Source organism: Ceratotherium simum, chromosome 7 (genome assembly GCF_057802395.1).
Source record: "Ceratotherium simum simum isolate JZ-2026a chromosome 7, ASM5780239v1, whole genome shotgun sequence".
Classification (NCBI taxonomy): domain Eukaryota; kingdom Metazoa; phylum Chordata; class Mammalia; order Perissodactyla; family Rhinocerotidae; genus Ceratotherium; species Ceratotherium simum.
In genome coordinates this window covers 763,479-787,907 of record NC_141906.1, presented here as the reverse complement: position 1 = coordinate 787,907, position 24,429 = coordinate 763,479, and the positions used below count along the sequence as shown (strand labels likewise).

The 24,429-nt window shown below is 49.6% G+C and overlaps 1 protein-coding gene across 1 annotated transcript; it reads left to right on the top strand.

Moving 5' to 3' along the window:
* The first annotated feature begins 8,084 nt into the window (after nucleotides 1–8,084).
* On the top strand, nucleotides 8,085–20,535 carry RCN1 (reticulocalbin 1). Its single transcript, XM_014783809.2, has 6 exons — nucleotides 8,085–8,457; nucleotides 12,756–12,949; nucleotides 13,900–14,078; nucleotides 15,780–15,840; nucleotides 18,330–18,529; nucleotides 19,406–20,535. Exons 1-6 carry the CDS (start codon nucleotides 8,222–8,224, stop codon nucleotides 19,511–19,513), a joined length of 978 nt encoding a protein of 325 aa, XP_014639295.1. The 5' UTR covers nucleotides 8,085–8,221; the 3' UTR covers nucleotides 19,514–20,535.
* Nucleotides 20,536–24,429: the final 3,894 nt, after the last annotated feature.

Sequence of the window (24,429 nt, the reverse complement as noted above, 5' to 3'; positions counted from 1 at the left end):
AGTGATGTGCTGTTCTTTTTCTGGCAGCTTTCAAGTTCTTCTCTTTGTTTTTGTCTTTCAACATTTTTATTATGATCTGTTTCTGTGTGTATCTACTTGCATTTACCCTATTTGGAGTTTTTTGGCCTTCTTGAATGTTTAGATTAATGTTATTCATCACATTTGGGAAGTTTTCATCCATTATTTCTTTGAATATTTTTTTCTTCTCCTTTCTGTCTTCTTCTGGTACTCCCATTGCATGTATATTGGTGTGCTTATGAGTATCTCTCATTTCTCTGAAACTCTATTCATTTTTCTTCTTTCTCTCTGTTCTTTAAATTGCATGGTCCCTATTGATCTATCCTCAAATTTGCTAATTATTTCTTTTGCCAGTTCAAATCTACTACTAATCTTTGCTAGTGAATTATTCATTTTGGTTATTATACTTTTCAACTTGAGAATTTTCATTTGGTTCTTTTTATAATTCCTGTCTCTTTACTGATATTCACTATTTGATGAGCAATTGTCATCATACCTTCCTTTACTTCTTTGAGCATGGGTTCCTTTAGTTCTTTAAACATATGTATGACTACATTGAAATTTCTGTCTGTTTAAATCCAACATCTGGTCCTTCTCCTGGGCAGTTTCTGTTGTTTGTGCCTCCCCCACCCCCCCACCCCTTGTGTATGGATCATCTTTTCATGTTTCTTTGCATGTCTTGTAATTTTTTTTGAACAATGACATTTTAGATAACATTGTGAGAATTCTGGGTACTGGTCTTCCTCCTGCAGGTCTCCTCATTGATGTGTGCTTGTTTATTTGCTTAGTCTATTCCTCCACACTGTGAAGCCTCTGGTGCTGCTCCTTAGAAGGTGCTGCCCTGGACATGCACACAGTCACCCTGGAATTACAATGGTTTTAGCAGAACTCTCATTGAGCATCTGTTTCCTGGGTCACACCCAACTTCAGGCACCACTTTTGCCAGCTAATTGCTCTATAGTTCTAGACAATGTCTTGGGGCATAAATTGCTCCCCAGTCTGATCCAATTAAACTCAGAATCCTTTCCAGGGGTTGAGTTTTGAGATCAGTGTTTGACGTGTGTTCTGACCCCAGGAGGGCTCTTCTTAGCTGTCTCTTTCCTTGGTTCTCTCTGGTAAACTAGCTGGCTTATGCTTTAGATCGTGAACCTCCATTGTTTTGAGAGCACCCTTGCCCTTGAACTTTCCCATACTCTGCTTCAAATAAAGTCCGTTCCTTTGGGAAGAGCTTTGGAGCTGTCTGTTCTGTGGTCTGCCTCTTTCCCTGAGCAAAGTCCCTCAGCCACGGCTCTGGAGCCAAGGGCAAGCACAGCGACATGTTTCTCTCTGCGTGACACTCTTGCCTTAAGAGCAGGATGCTAGGTGGGGCATAGCCTCTGATCTTCTCACTTTCCTCTCCCAGCAAGAAACCTTTGCTGGAAACAAGGAGAGAAGCCAGCGCTAGGGCAATTAAGGCCCCATTATTCTTAGAGTGCCATGGCTGAAGGAGAGCCTCCACCTTATGACTGGGGGATATGTCAAGAAAGGCGCCCCCAACTTTCAGCTGCGCTTGCCTGTAATTTAGCTTCCATAACATGTAGTTAGGGGAGAAGAGAAATGCTGACAGCCTGCCACTCCTGGGAAGATACTATAGCTCTCAACTGGGAGCTGTGAGGAAGGAGCCCTGAGTTCTTGCCTATACCCACCTGGAGTGGAGTTGCTGCCATGTTGAGCTGGGAGGGGAATGAGAAGGAGTGCTTCATGGTTCAAATGCTACAGACTCTCATTGTTTTACTGAGTTGTAGTAGATTATTTTGAATAAATTATTTTTTATTTATTGTATGCCCTAAGGGCCATCAGCAAGACTTTAAATATTTATTTTTATTTAATTTTCATCAGTTATGCTTGCTCTCCAAGGAGCAAGTCCATAGAGTTACTTACACTGCCATTCTGGAAGCCTCCTTCCCACCTTCATTTTTTAAATATACTTTCTTCTTTTGCTACTTAAAGATATTACTCACTGTCTTCTCAATTGCATTGTTTCTGATACAAAATCCAATGTCATTCTTATCTTTGTTCCCTGTAAGTAACATGACTTTTTTCTCTGGCTGCTCTTAAGATTTTCTCTTTATCACTGGTTTTAAACAATTTGATTATGATGTGCCTTAACGGAGTTTTCTTCACGCTTCTTGTGCTTAGGGTTTGTTGAGCATCTTGGATCTGTGGGTTACAGTTTCCATCAAGTTTTGAAAAATTTTGGCCATTATTTCTTCAATTGTTTCCTGCCTCCTCTTCATGGATTCAAATTACCTATATAAGAGGCCACTTGAAGTTGTCCTGGATATTACTGATTCTCTTTTCAGTTTTAAATTCATTTTTCTCTGTTTCCTTTAGGGTAGTTCCTATTGCTATGCCTTCAGATTTATTAATATTTTATTCTGGAATATTGAACCTTCTGATAATCCCATTGTGATATTGTGATTTATTGTAACAAATATATATTTGGCCTTTGTCCCGTTTCTGTCACAGAACAACTAAAACCCTGGGAACTTCCTAAGTGATAGTGATAAAAGTGTGTTTTGTTATTCATAACAAGCTTCTTTCAACCATACTTGAGTTTTTGTTAATGAGGTGACTTTTGGAAAGCCCCCAAGGACGGGGGCTGGTTGCCAGGGGAACCAACTATGTGATTAGAGGGTTGGAACTTTCAACCCTATCCCCCAGTTTCTATCCTCCCAGGAGGAGAGAGAGGCTGGAGGTTGAGTTAATAACCAATGGCCAATGATTTAATCTATCACGACTATGTAATGAAGCCTCCAAAAAACCCAAAAGGACAGGGTTTGGAGAGCTTCTGCGTTGGTGAACACGTGGAGGTCCTGGGAGAGTGGCAAGTCCAGAGAAGGCATGGAAGCTCCAAGCTCCTTCCCACATCCTTGCTCTTAGCATCTCTTCCATTTGGCTGTCCCCGAGTTATATCCTTTTATAATCAAGTAAAATGTTTTCCTGAGTTCTGTGAACTGCTCCAGCAAATTAATTGAACTGAGGAGGGGGTTCAATCTATAGCCAGTCAGTCAGAAGCACAAGTAACAACCTGGACTTGTGACTGGCATCTGAAGTGGGAGGAGGGCACAGGCTTATGGGACTGAGCCCTTAACCTGTGGGATCTGACTCTATCTCCAGGTAGATGTGTCAGAATTGAGTTAAACTGTAGGACACCCAGGTGGTGCTGCAGAATTGCCTGGTGGTTCAGGGAAAACCCCATGCACATTGGGTGTCAGAGTTTCAGAAGTGAAGTGTGGTAGTTTTCAAAGAATATTGTGTGTAATGTAAGCGAAAACAGTAGAGTTTTTCTTCACACCCATGCGGTGTATATTTCATCTCAGGTATCACATTTTTAGTCTCTAAACTTCCAATTCCTGTCTTTTTTGTATCTTCCTTGTCTCTTCTGAACTTTTTAGACATATTGAATACAATTATAACAACTGTTTTAATGTTCTTCTCCGTTCATTCTAATACCTATGTTGGTTCTGGGCCAGTTTTTATTGCTGGATTATTCTCCTCATTATGGGCCATGTTTTCATGCCTTGTTGAGTTTGATTGGATGTGAGTAATTGTGAGTTTTACCTTGCTGGGGGCTGGATATTTTTTTCCAATGCTTTTTTTTCTGGGATGAAGTTCAGTTACTTGGAAACAAATCTTGCTTTTATGCTTATGAGGCATTTTCTGGGGCAGTGGTCGGTCTAGGGCTAATTACTCCCCACCACTGAGGCAAGACCTTCCCCATGTCCCCCGAACTATAAGTCTTTCCAGTATGGCTGATGGGGACAGGCGCTGTTCCTGGCACTCGCTGTTCCTTCTAATCCTTTCAGACAGCTTGTTCTTCAGCCACAGGTGCACTGATCAGGACTCTACTGAATGCTCAAGGGGACCCTCCACAGGTCTCTGGGGTTCCCCTCTGTACAGCTATCTGCTTTCCAGCACTCTCTCTTTGTCTCTCTGGACACTCACCTTTCTCTTTTCAGCTCTCAGCGTCTTCCTAGTTCCCCCTCCCTGCACTGAGGCCTGCAAGCTACCAAGGCTGTAAACAGGGACAATCACAGGACTCATCTTATTTATTTCCAACATCCTTCCTTGCCTGGTGTCCAATGCCTTGAAAACTGTTGTTTCATATATTCTGTCTGTTTTTGTTTCTTTGTTTCAGATGGGAGGGTAAATCCAGTCCCTCCCTCACTCCATCTTGACCAGAAGCAGAAAGTGGAACCTATTATTATTCTACACTGGGAGCTGGGTGTACAGTGATGAACCAGAAATAATGGTCCCCGGCCTCATAGCAAATCCGTCCTATGGGATCAACTCCTGTGAGCAGGCAATACACATGCCAGTCCCTGGATTTATGCACACAGACAGGAATCATCTGTGGTCCTTCTTCTCAAGGACTTCAGAATTAGGAGAGACTAAGGCAAACCTGTGAATACAAAGCAGACTGTGAAAGGGGTTCCGTGTGAGATACAAAGGCTCTGGGCATATTAGGGAAGAAGTGATAAATTCTAATTTGAGGTATAAGGGAAACTTCATGGGGAAGATGACATTTGAGTTGGGCCTTGAAGAGTGTGTGTGATTGTGGATGATGGAGACGTAGGAGGGAGAACATTCAGAGTGCTTTTAGACATGAAAGCAGCTAATCCTGATTTCTCTGAGCAGACACAGCCCTTGGCTTGCTCCTCCTGCCAACGGAGCCCTATCTTATTCTTCAGAGGAAGCTGTACATCTTCCAGCCCCAGGAAGTGAATCGAGATTTGTCTAAGTCAGCCCTGGAGATTCTGTAGGCATGTGACATGTAACAAGTTCTAGCCAATGAGATGTGAGAGGAAGTCTGGGAAGTTTTCCTCCTGATGAACAGAGGGAACTCTCCTTGACTGCCCCCCGCCAAGGTGAAAAAAACCCAGAAAACCTGGTTCCTTGATGATGTCATCAGGCCACTGAATTAACCAATCTGAAAGTGATCTAACTCGAGACATCTTGTTCTGTGAGATGAAAAGTTTTCCTATTGTTTTAGTAACTTCTGGCTGGATTCTGTTGTAGTTGATAATGTTACCTGCAGCCAGGCGCATAGATCACAGACCCTAACTGATCAGCCACCGTCCACCCGCCGCTAGATGTCACTCCTCGTGCTTCTGGTTCCTTGGCCTCGTCAAGGAAGGAGATTAACCTAGGAGACAACAACATAATTAGCCACACATGCACATGGGAAGAAATAAAAAGCAACTTTAAAAACGAAAGGGCAACTAGAAGGAAGTGCAGCTATGACATACAACTATCTACTGGGGCTTTGGGGGAAAAAATAAATAAAATTATTAAAAAAAAAAAAGAAAGAAAGCAGTTACACAGTGAAATGCCCAGCCCGTTTTGCATCATCAGGACCCCTGGCCCCTGCCTGAGAGGGCCTTAGCTCTCACAGCACAGCGGAGGGTGAGATGTGAAGCAGAGGGCGTAGCCAAGCCCAGGGATGACATGCGCTCTTCCGCACTCACGGTGGTGCTGGTATTCCCGGCAGTTCCCACAGGAGCTAAGACCACCTGGAACAATCTACCTGTGGGAATCCACTTGTGTCTGGCAGGAAGCAACTAGAACAGAGACAAAGGACATGCCCTCCTTATTCCTGAGGGCCTGGATCAACCCCAGGGGCCTGGCCCGCTCACGGCAAAGCTGGGAATAAGCAAAGTGTCCTCATCTCCACTCGCTTTGCCATCCCCTTCCCCATCCTCCTCCTCTTTTCTAGCTCTGATCTCCTTTTCTCTGTGCCTCCTCCCACTCCTCCTTCTCCTCTTCACTCAACAACGCATCCTGCTTGCCTGATGAATACAAAGGTCCTAAACCACATACCTCAGCCCTTGCACCCCAATAGGAAGCTCTTACACACCCGAGTCATGCTTCTCTGTTGCTGGAAGTTCAGGCCTCGGACTGGTAGTGGGGGCATGTCTGTTGTCAAGCACAGCACTTCTTGTCCCATCAAAGTCAGTGGGGTGATGTGAGGCACCAAGGGCCATGTCCCCACATCTCACTGCCAGTTAGTGGGGGTGAGCAGGTCACTAGGACATTACCTCACACCCCACTGCTCTCTGCCAGCTCACACAGGAACTTTCTTCCTCTCCCACACCCACACCTCCGCTGTCTGGCTTATCTGTCTCATCTGCAGTCTCACTGAGACCTTCCTTCCTCCAGGAGGCCTTCCCTACTCCATCCCCAAGTCTGGTCCTATCTCCACAATGCTGAATGCCTTCCTCTCTGATAATTTGTCACACTGATTTGCAATCTGTGGCTGCTCAGTGAACTAGTATCCAGCACAGCCCTGGCATTTACAGGTGCTCAGTATATGGAATGAATGACTGAATGAGTGAATGAATGAATGAGTATCTGTTCACATACACTATAGCTCTGCAGAGACCATGGCTGTCTGTCCCCCAGTGTACGCAGCTCCCAGGTCAGTGCTCAGGCCCCACTGGGCACACAGTAATTACTCATTAATTGATTGAAAGACGTCTTTATAAGAGGAGTATTTGGGGCCGGCCCCATGGCTTAGCGGTTAAGTGCGTACACTCCGCTACTGGCGGCCCGGGTTCAGATCCCAGGCGGGCACCAACACACCGCCTCTCCGGCCATGCTGAGGCTGCGTCCCACATACAGCAACTAGAAGGATGTGTAACTATGACATACAACTATCTACTGGGGCTTTGGGGAAAAAAAAAAAAAAGGAGGAGGATTGGCAATAGATGTTAGCTCAGAGCTGGTCTTCCTCAGCAAAAAGAGGAGGATTAGTGTGGATGTTAGCTCAGGGCTGATCTGCCTCACAAAAAAAAAAAAGAGGAGTATTTGGATCTATGCTGCTGTTGATAATGTCCTGACATCCAGCAAGAAGCACAATCCAGCGACCTCTTCTAGACCATCAGGGATGGGGGACAGAGCAGGACAGAGGAAAGCGCTGGGAGCACAGCTGTCCGGGCTGTGGGGGTGGGCTTCTCTCCTCTCACACCATAGTTCTACAGACAGTCAACCTGAGGCTCACAGGCGGGCACCAGAAGACCCACGAGTCCTCTGACACTTTCATCAAACATGCAAGCCAGTCGCTGTGTGTACATTCTTCTGGAAGGAGGTTCATGGCTTCCAATGAGTCTCAAAAGGCTGTGACACAAAAAGAATCATTGCTCTAGACCTGCCCTGTCCAGTATGATAGCCACTAGCCACATGTGGCTATTTAAGTTTAAATTTACATTAAACGTTCAACGCCTCAGTTACACCAGCTACATGTCGAGCGCACTCAGTAGCCACTACCTGTAGGACAGCCCAGAGACAGAACGTTCCATCATCATCAAGTTCTACAGAGCTTCTCATGTGGCAGCCTTACTCCGGATCAGTGCAGGGACAAGAGTCATTTGAGTCACGTGGTGCTTTAGTAAAACGCGTTGCCATCATTTGTAAATGAAAACACAGACATCGGAAATCCTGATTTCTTCTGGGAAACGGGACTATCTGCGAGCCTGGGGCCCGCACTCCTGGCAGCTGGAGTGCACGGGTCGTTCATTTAGATGGTCCCTGGTCCTCTAAAGTCATCTGCTCGGCCCTCTTCGACATCTGAGTTTGGACCCTCATTTCTAGGCGACCTCCCCCGCCCGGGTCTCCTGTGTTTGTAAGCAGACTCCAAGTTTGGGTAGGTGGGGGTGAATTTTGTTTAGGAGCACATCTTGGGGCCGAATCCGGGGCCGAGATTCGGCTCCCGGCTGGAAGTTGGGGAGGGGCGGCGCCTCCCTCCTTTCAGTTCTGCGGAGCTGGGAGGAGGGAGGGGAATTCACCCCGCACATCTGTTGCTTGACAAAGAACTTCCCGGTTCCTGTGGGCCCTCCAGTCCCGGCCCGCGCCGGCCCGCCCTCCGGAGATGCGGGGAGGGGCCGCGCGAACCGAGGCGCGCCCCCCACCCGGGCGGCGACGTGGCTGCTCGGCCGGCCTCCCCCGCGGCCGGCGGCCAATGGGCGCGTGAGGGGCCCCGGAGCCTCCTGCCCGGAGCCGCCCGCGCTCTGCCCGCCCTGCCCCCTCCCCTCCCCGGTGCAGGCCCGGGCGTTCCTGCCGCTCCCCGCGCTCCGAGCCCGTTCCTCCGGCGCCCCCTCCTCCGAGCCGCCTGCCCCGGCGCCCCCTCCTCCGAGCCGCCTGCCCCGGCGCCCCCTCCCCGGCCATGGCGCGCCTCGGCCCCGCGCTCCTCCTGGCGCTGCTGCTGCTGCTGTGGCCGCGGGCGCTGCGGGCCAAGCCCACGGTGCGCAAGGAGCGCGTGGTGCGGCCCGACTCGGAGCTGGGCGAGCGGCCGCCCGAGGACAACCGGAGCTTCCAGTACGACCACGAGGCCTTCCTGGGCAAGGAGGACTCCAAGACCTTCGACCAGCTCAGCTCGGAGGAGAGCAAGGACCGGCTGGGGTGAGGCCGCGCGGGGGTCGCAGGGGCTCGCGGACACGGGCGCCGACCCGCGTGGAGGCGAGAACGTGGCGGCCGCGGCGGCCAGGACGGGAGGGCACGCCCTCCCCGCGGTGGCCCCAGAAAGGAGAGGGAGTGGATAAACTCCTCTTTGTCCACGGTGGCCTTCTGGCGACGTGGGCTCTTTCCCACACTCCAGAGTTCCCGGAGAGGAGGGCTGAGACCCTGCTAAGGTCTCAAGGATGAACCTAAGGGGATGAAAGCCCAGAGGGCAGGCGAAGGAGAGGCTAGATTCTCTTGGGCCCCTGGTTCGGGCTGGGGTTCTTGCCTTCTGCCTAGTCTCCCAGTAAATCTGAAGTAGGGATGTAACAGTCCCGTTACTGAGAAGGAGGGGCATTAGGGCATGGCGGTGGGGGTACTAATGGAAATTGGGCCCCCGCTTGTGTCCAGCAGATATCTGCAGAGGTGCCCAGTCTTCTGGCAACTGAGGGCAGAGCTGGAGGGTGTTGTGGGGAGGGTCGTGAATGTCAATGCGGAAGACAATTGAGTCAGGAACCAAACCTGGGAAAGAAAACTTTGGTGCATCTCCGTGCCTGCGCTCCGCGGCCCTGGGAGACACTCGGGACGTTGTGCAAAGGCTTCTGGAAACCCCCTCCGCAGAGGAATCAATCAGCAGCCAGCTGGGGTCCTGGTGGAGGTGGGCTGGGGAGGGCCCCAGTAGCCCCGCCTGCTGGGCATCAGGCCCCGGGGTTGTCCTGCTACATAAAAAAGAACACAGCCATCTCTCAGCTGATGGGGCTGCCACAGGCAATGTGGTTGGTCAGAATAGGAGGCTAAATTATACCTATTGTGTAGGTGCACCATCTGTCTGCTCTGATAAAAAGATCTTGGAACTTCAAAGTCACCTCCAAACAATCACCTCTTATTTTGCAGAGAAGCACTTTTCTCTTCTGTTTGGGACTTAACAATGGGGGCCATTGAAGAGGTCAGTCTGTTGTACTGCTCTGAGACACTTGAGACTGGTTTATTCTGGGGCCCTGAGTGGCAGCCGTTTGCAGCACTGTCACCTGGGAGAAGGAGGAGAGGTTTTGGGGTTTGCAGTAGGGAACTCTGTAGTTTGCAGCCTTACAGATTCCAATGTCATACCTTCATGATGACCAGTGAGCCTAGAGGAGACAGCAAGCGCTGATGGACTTGGCCTGGGTTTGATCCTTGTACAAACACCTTAACTTCATTCATCTGTTCATGCAAGAAACATTTGAATGTCTGCTGTGTGCCAGCCATGGCATTAGATACCTAGCAGGTATGCTCTAGGCCTCAGGGTACTTACAGTCAAATGTGGGGAGAGAGACACAAGCAGACACTACACATAGTTGCTGTGGTGGTGGCTGAAGACCACAGTGACCACATCCAGGAGAAGGAGCCCCTGGGGCTTCAGGTTGGAGAGAGGGTTTGGGGGCTTGGGGTGTCACCTGGTCAGAGCTTGTGGAATGACTCGGAGGTTGCCAGGTGTACAAGCGGGGAAGGCAGTTCTGAAGAGAACAGCCCAGTCACAGGGGTTTTGCAACCTGTCCCCCAGAACCTTGTTCTGGGGACAAGGGGTGTTGGGACAGTAAAGGGGTGTTGGGAAAAGGAAGCAGGAGGTGGGAGTGGAGGGGAAACCAAGGGCAGGCTCTGAGAGGTGGAGATTAGATGTTATCCTGTACACAGCCGAAATGTCCTCACCCCAAAAGCTTGTTGGGAAAGTCAGACTCGCAATGGGGTGGGGGACTTGGCTGAGGCACAATGGGGAGACCAGGGGCTGGGGGCCATGAGCGCCTGAACCGGGCACGGCCAGTCTGGACTGCAGGAAGGGTGAGTCCAGACACACGAGGGGGTTGACATACGTGGCAGTGCTTGCTCTGGGCTCGGGGCGGAGGGGGGGGGGTGACGAGGAGGGAGGGATCAGGGTGACATCCGGGTCTCGGGCCTGAGCCACCCACGGGTAGTGGACATACCCCCTACCTGTAAGTTAAATTGGGCTAGAGTCTGGAGTGGGGGGCAGAGGGCTGGAAATGGTGGGTGCAGTGTGGGACAGGGCAGAGCATGAGAAGCTGCCTCCGTCCACAGCTCCTGGTACAATAGTCCCCTCCAAGTCTGGGCTGCTGAGTGAGGAGCACGGCTGCATCCGGGAACTGTGTCACCATCACCTGACCATGGTTCCTGAAAACGTGATCACTCCAAGGCCCCTGGAGACACCTCTGCCAGAGGGCTGCAAAGTGGGGACCCAGGCCACAGGCAGTCACAGACATGCCACTCTTGTCTTAGAAAAAATGTAAATTACTTGCCAACGTTTAAAATGAGTGATTTCAATACAGACTGCTTTCTGGTTTCTCTTGACACCTGTGGACCGGTGCCCCCATGAGGCGGTCCTTGGCCAGCAGAGTTGGCAGCCCCGTTGGTGGTGGGCAGGGACGTCCCGGTCGCCCCAGGCTCCACTGGAAGCTTTGCTCGTTTCTGTCCCTGCTGGCCCTCTCTTGAGTTCTGCATCCCCATGGTCTGGATTATCGTGCTTGGTGAGGAAGGCACATGTTCTCCCCTTCATTCCTCACAACGTGCCTGGTAAAGTAGGTGCTCTGATTCACAGCTGGGAAACTGACACTCGGAGGGGAGCTTGGACAGGATCCAGGCGTTCTGAGGACAGCGTGTAGCTTTATCTACATTTGGCTGCCTTTCCCAATATCTCACTCCTGAGAGTTTTGAAGAGAGAGGTTAAGATCTTATTCTTCCAACAAATCTTTATTAAGCTCCTACTGTGTGTCGAGCTGAGCTATGTCCTGGGTGTGTGTTTGGATAGATTAGATGCTATCCTTTCCACAAAAGAAGGTTGCACACTGCCTGGCGTCGCTAGGTCTCTGCTGGTCTGAGATTCTGTCTTCAGTTGGCTTTGGATAACCGACGGGCATGTCACTACCGTGCCCCCAGGATTGGAGCAGTGCCTGGCACGTAGTAGGTAGGCTGAACACTGCACAGCGTTGAAAGAATTCTGCTGTGTCTGGCTGTGATTTCCTGGAAGGAAGCCTGAAGATGCTTGAGGTTCAGTCTTGTAGTCTTGAGACCTCTTAAAATTGCACATGAAGGGACACATTAAAGCTGTTAGTAATGTTTACACTTTCCTGAGAAAAAGGAGCTTGAGCTGCCCAGGTCAGGAGGAGATGGAGACTTAAGCACTAATGAATTCATTTCCCATTTCTGATAAATTAAAGAGTTACTGCCAATCAGAACTTCTGTTCACAGTAAGCAAGTTTCACCACTGAGCTGGTAGAATTCCAGCCCAAAGCGAAGAAACAAATCCCCATTTGGCCTATATGACCTCGTCCCAGGTAAATGGACTACCAGGCTAAAACTTTCTAAACCCTGGAAATAGCTTTGGGTGTTTTTGAAGTTCCCTCAGGGATGGTGTCCCCAGCTTGGGGCCCTCTGGCCTAGAGATGGACGCGGGTGTGTTCCCAGCCTGAAGCTTACTCTGGACGAGGGTTTGGGGCACCTCAGTGGAGTCCTGTGGGAAACTGCTGGAACCTGGGCCAGCAGAGCAGGACACACCAGTGGATGAAGGAGTCTTCACCCTAAGAGCAAGGGTCTGGGCTCCTGCAGCTGCTCGGCTGGTCAAGTTTCTTGAAGAGGCTCCATCATGCCAAGGCTCTTTCATCCCCGACATTTTGTGCATTGTCCAACAAGATCTGGTCTCCTCCTGCTTTAAGTTTCAAGTCTTTGAGTCCAAAGTGGTGAGTTTTTAAAAAAAAAAAAAAATAAAGAACTCACTTATCTTTTGGTTTACATAGAATTTCCATTTTCTGCATTAGACCTGGAGCCAGAGGACATGGGTTCTTAGTCCAGTTGTACCAAACACTAGCTGTGTGGTCTTGGAAAAGTCACCCACTCTCTCTTGGCCTCAGTTACCATTACTCTAAGATGAGGGAGTTAGACCACCTCAGGGCAGTCTGCCAGGTTTCATCTGACACATCAGCTCTCATCATCAGTTGGTCATGTCTGTCTGCAGAGCCGTGTTGAGAACGATTCTGAGGCCACAGCTAGGTTTTTCAGGACACGGGCATGATCCACTAGCAGTGTCTGCCATTCGCACTGAGTGGGGGCAGGCATATCATCCTTGGAAAAGAGAAACTTTAAGATCTTTTCCAGCACCATCGGGTCAGTGATTTTATTTCAATTGTTTATGCATTCTGGGTTCTGCAGGTGTTTGATCTTTTTCTGGATCAGGATCATACAAGTCTTGATAATGGCCTTGTGGGTTTTTACTACAGGAAGATTGTTGATCGAATCGACAATGACGGGGATGGCTTTGTCACCTCTGAGGAGCTGAAAACCTGGATCAAACGGGTGCAGAAAAGATACATCTACGATAATGTCGCCAAAGTCTGGAAGGATTATGATCGGGACAAAGACAATAAAATTTCCTGGGAAGAGTACAAACAAGCCACCTACGGTTACTACCTGGGTAAGAGGTGCTGCGGGAGTGATTACACAGTGGGGCCTCTCATCATATCTGCCCCCTTCGGGGAGATGTCACAGCCTCCTAGATGGGACCTGTCCTGTAACATCCTGTTCTGCTCACCCGCGTGAAGTCGTGGGTCGTGAGTGGTGGGAGGGGTCGGGGTCTAATAGAAATGACTGAGGTTGCTGCCCAGCCTGAGCTACACGTCTCAGAGGCACACGCAGAGGACAAGGCAGAGGGGAAGTGTGTCTGTGGTACAGTTTCAAAATGCTGCCAAATTTCAGGTATCAAGGACCAAGTGGGCAGGAGCAGTCAAGGAAGACTTCCTGGTGAAGGGTGGTTTGGGAGCTGGGCCTTGAAAAATGGATATGTATTTGGGGAGAGAGAGACAAGTGGGGCAGATGGGTCAGCCAGAGGGGCAGGGATGCAGCAGTGGATTCGGCAGTGGGCAGAATTTGGATGTAACACATGCTCATTTGGTGGAATGAAGGAGAAGTGTGTGCAGAGCCCAGAGCACAGACGCACGGGGTGTGTGGGGGAGACAGCGAGGAGACAGGTCTGTGGAGAACTGAGGATGCACACTCTCACAGCCAGATGAAGGCAGATTGTGAAAGCCAGGCAGCAGCATTAGAGACAATGCCATGGGTACTGGGGAGCCTCTGTGTGTTCTGGACCAAAGAGTGACGTGAAAGCAGGTTCTGCAGAGAGAAGTGGGGCACTGGATGGTCGGGAGCATGTGCTTTTAAGCGCTTGCTGCAAGGCACGCGATGAGCCATTCGGGTCTGGATTATGGGGGATGAAGGGACGGGGCATCCTGAAATAAAACGTTTCCTAGAACTCGCAGGTCAGGACCTTTTGTCATCTGTAGACCATGTGGGCAGGACGGACGAGTGATCTGGAAGGAAGTGTCTGTCTTAGCGGCCCAGCTTACACATCTGTGCCACGTCCTGCAGGAAACCCAGCTGAGTTTCAGGATACTTCAGATCATCACACCTTTAAAAAGATGCTGCCTCGTGACGAGAGAAGGTTCAAGGCTGCAGACCTCGATGGGGACCAGACTGCCACCCGGGAGGAGTTCACTGCCTTTCTGCACCCTGAGGAGTTTGAGCACATGAAGGAAATTGTGGTTCTGGTAAGATAAAGAGTGGACTGGAAGAGTCCAGGGTGAAAGCTGTACCAGCGTCTTGTCCCTTCTTCCCAGAGAACGTTCCTCAGCCTGAGGGGAATGGGAGAAGGACTCTGACGTGGAATGCGTTGAATACCTGTCGACCTAGTAAATCAGTCAGGCAGGCTAGTTGCTGCAACAAAGAGCCCCAGTCCTCGCCATTTACACAATCAAAGCTTTTTTCCTGCCTACACCAAGGCCAGTGCGGGTGGCCCCCGTCAGGTCGACCCTCCGGGCAGTTCCCCAGGTGCTGTCAGGTACTATTCGGGCTATTCATCTTGTACTCTGCCGTCCTGTTGCTTCAAGGTCATCCTGGCAACAACCTGCTGGTAGACAAAGGGAAGGAAAGGGAGTAAGGAGAAGGCGCCATCTGCCTGCACTGTTGCAGCCAGGAATGCACCGTCCCTCCCTTGGACACTCCACGGGCTCCTCCTGATACGACGAGGCGGGAAGAACAGTCTAAATGTGAGCCCAGAAAGAGCAGATGGGGTTAATGAACAACTAGCTAGTCTCCATCCCATTTTTCAGCTCTGAGGGAACTAGAAAAAGACTCAAGTGGAATGCAGTGGATTGTTAAACCATGCGGAAACTGAAAGGAAAACCTTGGCTGGAGAGGACGCTACCCTTAAGGCTGGGTCTTGGGAGGGTGATGGCTCAGACCCTGGGCTTTAAGGGATAGCTGTGCTCGTAGGGCCTCTGAGTGAGTCTGCTTCCCCCAGTGTCTTGTAGGTCCCACATGTCTTCATTTTCCATGACAGTACACTAAATGCCATCACCTATTTCCTGGGAGATACCCCAAGCCAGTTCCACCAGCTTCGATGCTGGGAAACAAGTGGCTGAACTTTCTGTTTATAATTAGCTTGGACTATTTTAGTTATCCAGTTGGTGGATGGGTCCACTCTTGTCTCATGCTTCGTCCTCATGGCCACATGACCCTAAGGACTGGGCAATGGCTCTAAGAATCATTACTCTTTACCACCCAACGTCCCTTTAGCGATAGCTAGTTTGCCAGAGGATGATGAAGATGGGGAGTTATCCACAAGAGGGTTATGTGCCTCTGGATTGGCTCTTGGCTCTCAGGTTAGCTATTTTCTTCAACCCAGGATGTCTTTGAGTTGCTGTGACAATGGGCAGTAAACTCATTTAATTATTTAGCCTAGCAAATAACCGAATTAAGAAGTCAGATTTACTAAATACAGAACATAATATGTTCAAAAGTCAAATATATTTTTATTTACTTTAATTGCCCACTTTTTCATATTTATCTGACACCAGCTCAGTGTTCATAGTCCAGTTGGCACTGGAATCTATTTTTGTGATTATCTCTAGTCCAGTGGTTCTCAGGCTGGGTTCTTCACGGTGCCCAGGGGATGGTTTGGATGGATGGTGGCAATGGTGGCCTGACAGGCCTTCCAGACAGAATCAGAGCCTCTGGGCTTACAGGTATATTTTCATTTGAAGAGAGTGTTCTGCTCATAAAATTGTGGGGTGGGGGAGGAGGGATGGCCACTGCCCATTGTTTACAGGTAAGAACAAATGGCCAGGGAGGTAAGAAGAGCAGGAGTCACTGGGAGTTCAGCCTTAAAAGCTGAAGGACAGCAGTTAGGATTCTCAGATTGACGCAGAGCACGTAGCTATCTTGGGTTCTCTTTTCTCCTTTGCTCCCAGGAAACTCTGGAGGACATCGACAAGAACGGGGACGGGTTTGTGGATCAGGACGAGTACATTGGTGAGTACACAGCAGCCTGTGTCTTGCTCAGGTGTCCCACTGGGCCACACGCCTCCACCCACGTGCCTGGCTGCTCTCCCCAGACGTCTCTCTTAGCAATAGCTGCAAGTCTGCAGGTGTCACTCGGTGACCTCCGGGGGGAGGGACTCGTCACAGCAGCCCTGGGGGTGCAGTGTCAGGGAGGCGTTGTTAGACCTCATCAGTGGGGAAGGAACAAAAGGCTGGCCCTGCCTCCAGGCTCTGAAAGGGCTGAGAGGTGCCCCTCATCACACCGGGATTGGGGATCCCAGAGGTTTACAGTGAGGCTGGAGCAGGCAGTCTCAGGACTAAAATCTGACTGTGGGTTGGCGGGGCCTGGCAGCTCTGAGTGGACGCAGCTGTGGTCAGCGGAACTGTATGTGCCCAGGCGCTCTGCAGAAAGGCCTTCCCTCCTAGAGAGGTAAACCCTGTGACTCATGCACGTCTCGTGCCTCTGGGTTTGATCCTCTCTTCGGGAGAGCCATTCTAGCGTTTGTTCTGTGGGGCTCCACTTACATCAAGAAGGATGTCTTCAGGTGCTGAGCACTGGCTGAGTGAGGCTCAGGTCAGCGCACCTGGGCTGCTGGTCGAGCCCTTCGCAGCAGCCAGGAGCCCCCCAAGCGGAAAGGCCTGGAGCAGACAACCTGGAAATTTCCATTTGATCCTCATTGGCTGCCTGTTCGGTGCTTTGGCACACAGCTCCAACCGCAGGCTGCCTTCTCACAACACCTCTTCTTTTCCCAAGTCTCAACAAAGTAAAACTGGAACATCATTCGAGGGTGGGATATGGATGATTTTTGTACACATGTTTAGTAGAGGCAGTTAATTTCCTTTCAACGTGAAACCAGAGCCCAAGTTGCCATCAGTCTCTGGTCTGTGGTTGTGTTTCTTCCGAAGGACCGAACGCTGTTCTCCGTCTGTCTGTGTGACGGTAATTATCGTGGTCTCTGTAGGGTAACAGAGGCTGTCGGCTCCCGCGCCAGCGCAGGCAGCAGACCCTTCCTCTTGCCTGGTGCATGCAAGGGACAGTGCAGAGTTGTGGACGTCTCCCCTTGACGGTGGTGATGGAATTGGGCTGGCGAAGCTGACGGATTCAAACAAGCAGTGTAGTACTTTGGTGAAAAGTGTGTGCTCTTCTGGCCCTCCTGAACTCTGCATTGAAATGCTGCCGAGTCTGGGGCAAAACTCTTGGGGCGGCTTTGCCTAAAAGAAACATTCTGTTCTTTACCCTTGGCGGGCGGGGCCGGGGGGGGCATTGTGCTTGAAAACAGAATTCTGAGCGACTTGCACTCAGAGAGGCTGGATGTATGGACTGTCCAGCAAGTGGCTTCCTTTATGGGGGAGGCTTCTCTTCAGGCGGGAAGGAGGGGAAGAGCGGTGGTTGTGTGGCACAGTGGAACGAGCATTGGAGTTAGGAGTCCTGGCTTCTCCACTCACTAGCCATGTGGCCCTGGGGAGCTGTGTAACCACAATAAGCCTCGGTTTCCTCATCTGTAAAATAGGAATACGCAACGCCCATGCTTGCAGGACTGGAGGGGGCTCGAGTTCACTAATGTACGTGACAGCCCTCTCTCAAACAGGGCCAGCGTCAGGTGTGGGTCCACCTTGCAGCTGAACCAAGGCTCTTGCCTCTCTTTCCCCTCCATTCGCCACCTGCTCCCGGTACCACCTGACATTTCCATTAAAGAGAAACTGCCCACAGGGTAGCTCCGTTTTCTGAGAAGATGTGGTCTCTCAGCCAACAGTGCATACACTTTGTCTTCTTTTCCTCTCCCTGCCATTTAGTAAAACAAAGGTAAAGATCGTATAGGATTGTCGTGAGGGTGGAATAAAATGAGATGTGTGAAAGCCCTTCCAAGTGATAGAAACAGCAGTCGTAAACACAGTGGTTACAGCCCGTGCAGCTCGAGCTCACACTTGCTGGTAAGGCCCTGCCTCTGTGTTTCATCTGTAAAGTGGGATTGTAACAAGCCCTACTTTATGGGACTGTTAGGAGAATCCTGTGAAAAGATGCCTGTGAAGTACTTTGTCCCGCGCCTGGACCACAGCGGGTGCCTGGTGTTGGTCACGAGTCCTGGCTTTCCCCTGGTGGTGCCAGCTCCGGCTGTGTAAGGCACTCACAGACAGTGCTCCATTTGAGCTTCATAATAACCCTGTGATTTATAAATTATCTCCATTTTACAGACAAGGCCGCTTAAGACTTGGTCACTGAACTAAGGAACTTAATCCCAGTCGATGAACTAAGTGCAGAGCCAGGACTCATCTTCTGGCTCCTGAGCTCAGTTTTCTGTTCCAAGGAGCAGCCTTCACAGTGCGTGGATCACTGCACTGCTACCCCAGAACCCGCCCACCACGTGTTTGGGTCGGGTCTCTTGATTGGTCGCCACCCTTCCCAAAACACAGGAGTCCTGTTTCCTCTGCCTTGCACCTTCCCACTTGTCTTCATAACCAAGAACTGCCTTCCCTTCTAGCGGATATGTTTTCCCACGAGGAGAACGGCCCTGAGCCAGACTGGGTTTTGTCAGAACGGGAACAGTTCAATGAGTTCCGGGATCTGAACAAGGATGGGAAGTTGGACAAAGATGAGATTCGCCACTGGATCCTCCCTCAAGACTACGACCATGCGCAGGCTGAGGCCAGGCACCTGGTGTACGAGTCAGACAAAAACAAGGTATCGCATGTTCTTCTGGAATCCATCCTTAAAGGGAGACGGTCTGTGTAAGACTGGTTGTGTCTTTGGGGATGGCACTGCCCTGGGCGGCCACATGTGTCCTATGACTTTTCTCATTCCTGTCCCATGTTAGAGACCTGTAAGCTTGAGCCAAGGCCCTGATAGCCCACAGTGAGCTCATTAGGCCCAGACATTCCCAGACAGTGTGCCGGGGGCCACACACTTACATCCACTCCCATCTCCTAGGACTGCAGAACCTGAAACTTCGTTTGCTGTGGGCAGGGCATGGATTTAAGAAATATACCCTGTGTTGCCATAGGACGAGCGTATTCATCCATTCGTTCCGTCAGCAGATATTTATCAAACATCTGTGAGGTGTCAGGCAGAAGGAAGCCCAGCCCATTAAACCCAGGCATCCTCAGGCAAGCTCACACTGCTGGCTCCGGTGCCCAGCTCTTCAACAGCTAGTGATAAATATCCAAATAAATAAATCAACAAGATTTGGAAAGAAGTCCTGCCTCTTCCCATTTTGATCACTGCTCCAAATTCTTGGAGGACAGTCGAGTTTTGCAGTCAGGCCATAAAAGGGGAGTGGAATTCTTTGAGGCCCGTTTTGGGAATGCCAGCACTGCGTGTCGACATAACTAGATTCTAGCTTCTGAATTCCTTGGGGACTCACTGATACAGTGTAGCACAGCTTTTATAGCAGGAGGCTGTTCCAGTCTGGGGTTTGGCAGTGCAGCAGCAGTAGACGAAGGAGGTACCCAGCAGCTTCGTAATTATTAAGTGTGGGATGTCAAATGTCGCCAGCCGTGAACGTGAGCTTCACGCTGCACTGTCACTCGGGTCGTGACAGCACTCTTTCCTGTCCTGCAGGATGAGAAGCTGACGAAAGAGGAGATCCTGGAGAACTGGAACATGTTTGTGGGAAGCCAAGCCACCAACTATGGGGAGGACCTCACCAAGAACCACGACGAGCTCTGAGCCCTCGCCAGGTGCGGCCGTCGCGGGCCTCCCTGCCTTGTCCCGGACGGTTGCTGCACTTCTCACATTCACAGCATCTGTGTCCCCAAAAGCAAGTGTATAACCTCAGATGGGGGTTAAAATTGTTTTCACTCAATGTTTACCGGAAAATAGTCATCACTATTGTTTCAGTAAGATTTCTCTCAAAACACACATGAAAATCTTGGTAAATTGCAGTGCTCTATGAGGATAATTGCTAAAACATGACTTTTTAGTTTTTTCCATTAAATTTAAACTAAAGAGGAACAAAATTTGGAAAACCACTGTTATTCAGAAGTTGGGGGGACAGTATATGGAGTGACTATGTATTTTAACTGTGGATTTTTTCATCTACCACTGGTGAATAGTTGGGGAGGGGAAATTCTGGTTAAGCTACAGTGGTGTCATCCTAGTAGGCTTATTTCAGAGCAAGTCTAATACTTGAGGTTCTTCTCTCTTGACTTTGTACTCGGAGCTGTTACTGTAAATGGCATATGAAGCCTCTGTGCATTTTTCTGCACGGACCTGCTAATGTGCACAACAGACCCACATCTTTATTTTTTGTTTTTACAAGAAGAAGCAATCAAGAAAGATAATGTGAAAAACAGAGGAATTTTAGAAGTAGGGAAAAGATGAAAGTTGGGCATTTGAAGCACTACAGGAAAATGGTAAACACTATTATACTTGAGAAAATTTTCTTGACGTGTAAATGAGGTAGGTCTGATCTTTGAACAAGTGAGTAGAAATACAGCCCATTCCTTGCTGATCACTGAGGGAGGGAGGGAGTGGGCCACAGGGCAGCCGGCCTCGTGTAGAGCCCAGTGCATCCACCCTGCTGACTCCGAGCCTGGGATCTGCCCCGGGGACGGCTTGCACAAGGAATTAGGACAGAGATGTTCCAAGCCATTGGCTGAATGGAAGAAACAGCTTTCACAAGTTGAAATTCCACCTTATAAGTAGAAAGTGAAGGAAATAAAGGATCCCTCTGAGGGTTTTCCACTGTGTCCTGTGGTGTTCGACTTCACCTGTACCATGACATTATCGTTCGTATAGAATTAAATAGTGGGATGGGATTACATGGGTAAGATTATAAAGGTTCTGGGTTTTTTAAATCCAATTATTAGAATGTTCAGAATATCCTCCTATTTACTTATTTAATAAATCTATGCTTCCTTCCTTCTGGATGCTAGTTAGGGAACCTGCAGGTCATTTTAACTGTAAGATCTTTCTGAGATAGGTTTCACTTGGAAGAAAATCAAGACTTCTTACCCAGGCCTGCAAGGCCCTGCAGGCTCTGGTCCCTTCTGCCTCATCACCTCCCGTGTGCCAGCCTCATTGACTTTCTTTCTGGTCCTCGAACACACCATGATCATTCGTAGGTTGGACCCTCTGTACTTCATGTCCCCTCAGATTCAGAACACCCATCTCCCACAGCCTTGGGTAACTCAGATGGAGCTCCCTCAGTGGGGCCTTCCAGACTCCACGCCGTACAGGAGCCCCCATTTGAGCCCCTGCTTCATCCTTATGTTCTTCTTGGGGCATATTACCATTTATATTTGTCTCCTAGGGTGCCATTCAGGTTACCACAAAGTAGGCGGCTTACAACAGAAACGTATTCTCCTGGTTCTAGAGGCCAGAGTCTGAAATCGAGGTGTTGGCAGGGCCGCGCCCCCTCAGGAGACTCCAGGGAAGGATCCTTCCTTGGCTTCTCCCAGCTCTGGTGGCTCCAGGCGTCCCTGGACTGTGTCTGATCCCTCCAGTCCCTCCTTCCGTCTTATGGCCTTTTCTTTCTCTCTCTGTGTGTCTCTCATAAAGACACTGGTCACTGGACTTAGGGCCCGCCTGGGAAATCCAGGATGATCTCATCTCGAGATCCTTAACTTAATTACATCTGTAAAGACTGTTTTTCCAAGTAAGGTCGCATTCATAGCTTTCAGGGGTTAGGAGGTAGACATATCTTTTGGGGACCACCATTCAACCAACTGCGCTATTTGGCATTATCTTCTCTGTGGGCCATCTTCCCCAAGCCAGAACATAAGCTCTGTGGGAGCAATAGTCTGGTCTGTCTTTGCTGTTCCCAGGACCGACAGCACTAGAGCCTCGCCTGTATCACACAAGTGCTGTGTGATGATGTGCTGCATGAGTAAGAGGTTATCAGCTTTCATCAAAGAGAATATTTCTCAGGGGAAAAAAAAAAACGTTCTGTAAAAAATAAAGAATTCGGGCCGGCCCTGTGGCTTGGTGGTTAAGTGCGCACTGCAATGCTGGTGGCCCGGGGTTCGGATCCCGGGTGCGCATTGAGGCACCACTTCTCCGTCCATCCTGAGGCCGAGTCCCACATGCAGCAGCTAGAGGGATGTGCAGCTATGACATACAACTATCTACTGGGGCTTTGGGGGGAAAAAAAATAAAATAAATAAAATCTTTAAAAAAAAAAAAAATAAATAAAGAATTAGCTAACGTTTGCTGAATGAGAAGTAATTTGCTGAAGATTTCCCAGCGATTGCACAGCAGGGCCACAACTCAGCTCCTGGTGTTCCTGGCCCCCAGATCTCTACTGTTCAGCGCGTGGTTCTCCTGCCCTGAATCTCAAGCCTCACACACGTCCCCGTTATTTCTTTGCTCACGCACAGCGTGTGATTACGTGGTTAAGAAGTGACAGTAACTCCTCTTACCTAGAAATAGGCTGACATCTATTTTTAAGCAATGAAAACTTGTCTTTTAAAAAATGAGAAAATATCATCATGTAACCTAATTATAAGCATAACACTTTTAAAAGGTGCTAACATTATTTTTCCCCCAAAAGAGAATACTGGTTGATTTATTAAGTTATACGTAGTAAGATGTTAAATGTATTTTGAGCCCTAAGTCTTTCCTTTCAAGTCAGTGCACATAAGAAGAGAACCCTCAAAGAGACTAGTGCTTCTGGGGCTGAATTTAACACTATTTAAGGAAAGAAAACCTTCGCTAGGGGCAATAACTGTTAGCATGGTGATGTGTAAAGCCTTAGGTTTCTAATAGGGTCTGACTGTTTCAGGGAAAACATATTTTGTTTCTAGGTAACATTTCAAGTCTGATTATGAATAAATGCTACAAAATTGATCTGTAATGGGAAATACTGTAATGTCACAAAGCATTATTTATATGCTTAATGTGACTGAAAGCATTAATTGCTAGGAGCCAAAATCTGTCCAAGCAAAGCATGAACGCACATTGTACCTCTTGTCTCTTACTGTAGGTTTCAGATGAACTCGAGTGTAGCAAAAACGTAGTTAGAGAGTCAGCAACACCTGAAGGTCTTCTTCACCTGCTCGTATTATCGTAGTTGCTTCTTGTTACCAAGGCACGGACCATATCTGCTCAGAAGTGCCCAGCAAACAGTGTACACCGCTACTCGTTAGCGGCTCAACAAAAACATCTCACAGAGTGACGTGATGAATGGCCCACTGAATTGCTGTTAAGTCTTTCTAGATTTATTTTGCCACCTTTATAATAAAACCTGGCATCCTCCAAGTACATGCAGCTGAGGTTGGGTCTCTCTGTAGTCTTAAAACTAGTTTACAGTGCTATACTTGCCCCCGAAAGCCCATGAGTGCCGTAACGTTCCCTGCTTTGGCTCACAATGAAGGATTAAACATTTGAGCCGTGGAAAGGTTGTGTCATCAGTACTTAAACTCACGAGATTTACACGAACTTGGAGCTGTGTCCAAGGGCTCCATCTGCACTCTCTGTTCTGGTCAGTTGCAGGGTCCGAGGCTGGGACCCCACCATCCCGGGTGCTTCAGGTACCTCTGTAATCTTCTCGTGTAAAGTAGAACACTGTCCAGGCCCCACTGAGGCACAGGAGAGATGGACGTGAGAACTGGTCGCTTTCCTACCTTGAGGCGTTTGTGCAGTGGGAGCCTGTAAGCATCTCTTCTTGTCGACATAAATACTAACGGCTGTTGGGGGCCTGCCCGGTGGCGCAAGCGGTTAAGTGCGCACGCTCCGCTGCGGCGGCCCTGGGTTCCCCGGTTTGGAACCCTGGGTGCACACCGACGCACCACTTGCTAAGCCATGCTGTGGCGGTGTCCCATATAGAGTAGAGGAAGATGGGCACGGATGTTAGCCCAGGGCCAGTCTTCCTCAGCAAAAAAGAGGAGGATTGGTATCAGATGTTAGCTCAGGGCTGGTCTCCCTCACACACACACACACACAAAATACTAACGGCTGTTCACCAGGCACTATGCCGAGGACCTACAGACGTTTCTCATGTAACTCTCACGACCACCCTACAAGGTTGGTAGTCGTAGGAAAGAGGATAAGCTGGGTTGTGCTGCGGTAACCAACAACCCCACCGTCTCAGTGGTTTAATTTTTGCTTTTGCAAAGTCTGTTGTGGTTCTGGGCAATTGTCCACGGCAGCTGCGGTGTGGGGGCTTCGCAGTGTGTCTCCACATCCACTCACGTCCACTGTAGAGTCAAGCACAGGAAAGCAAATGCGCTCACTCTCAGAAGTGACCATGTCACCCACGCTCAGTTTCGTTGGTCAGAGCAAGTTACGTGGCCCCTCGACCTTCACGGTAGCAGGAAGTGCTGCTCGGGGGTATGTGAGAACATCGCTGCTCAGGGGTGGGGGGTATGTGACAACATTGCTGAGCAGCACTCCTGGGAACCATTCTTCCGGTTTTACAGATGAGGGAACCAGAGAGGGAAATAACGCCCAAAGCTACACAACTCAGAGATTAGCAGACTGTATAGTTGACTATCCAGACCAGGATGCCTTTGCCAATGAAGGGGGCAGTTTTCATGAGTACCTCCCCAAATCCTGGGCCTCCTGTCCTGCTCACTTTGGGATTTAGAAGGATCCACTCTGCTCCTCCTGTGGCTGGGATCTTCCTCCTGGTTGGAGGAGTCCAA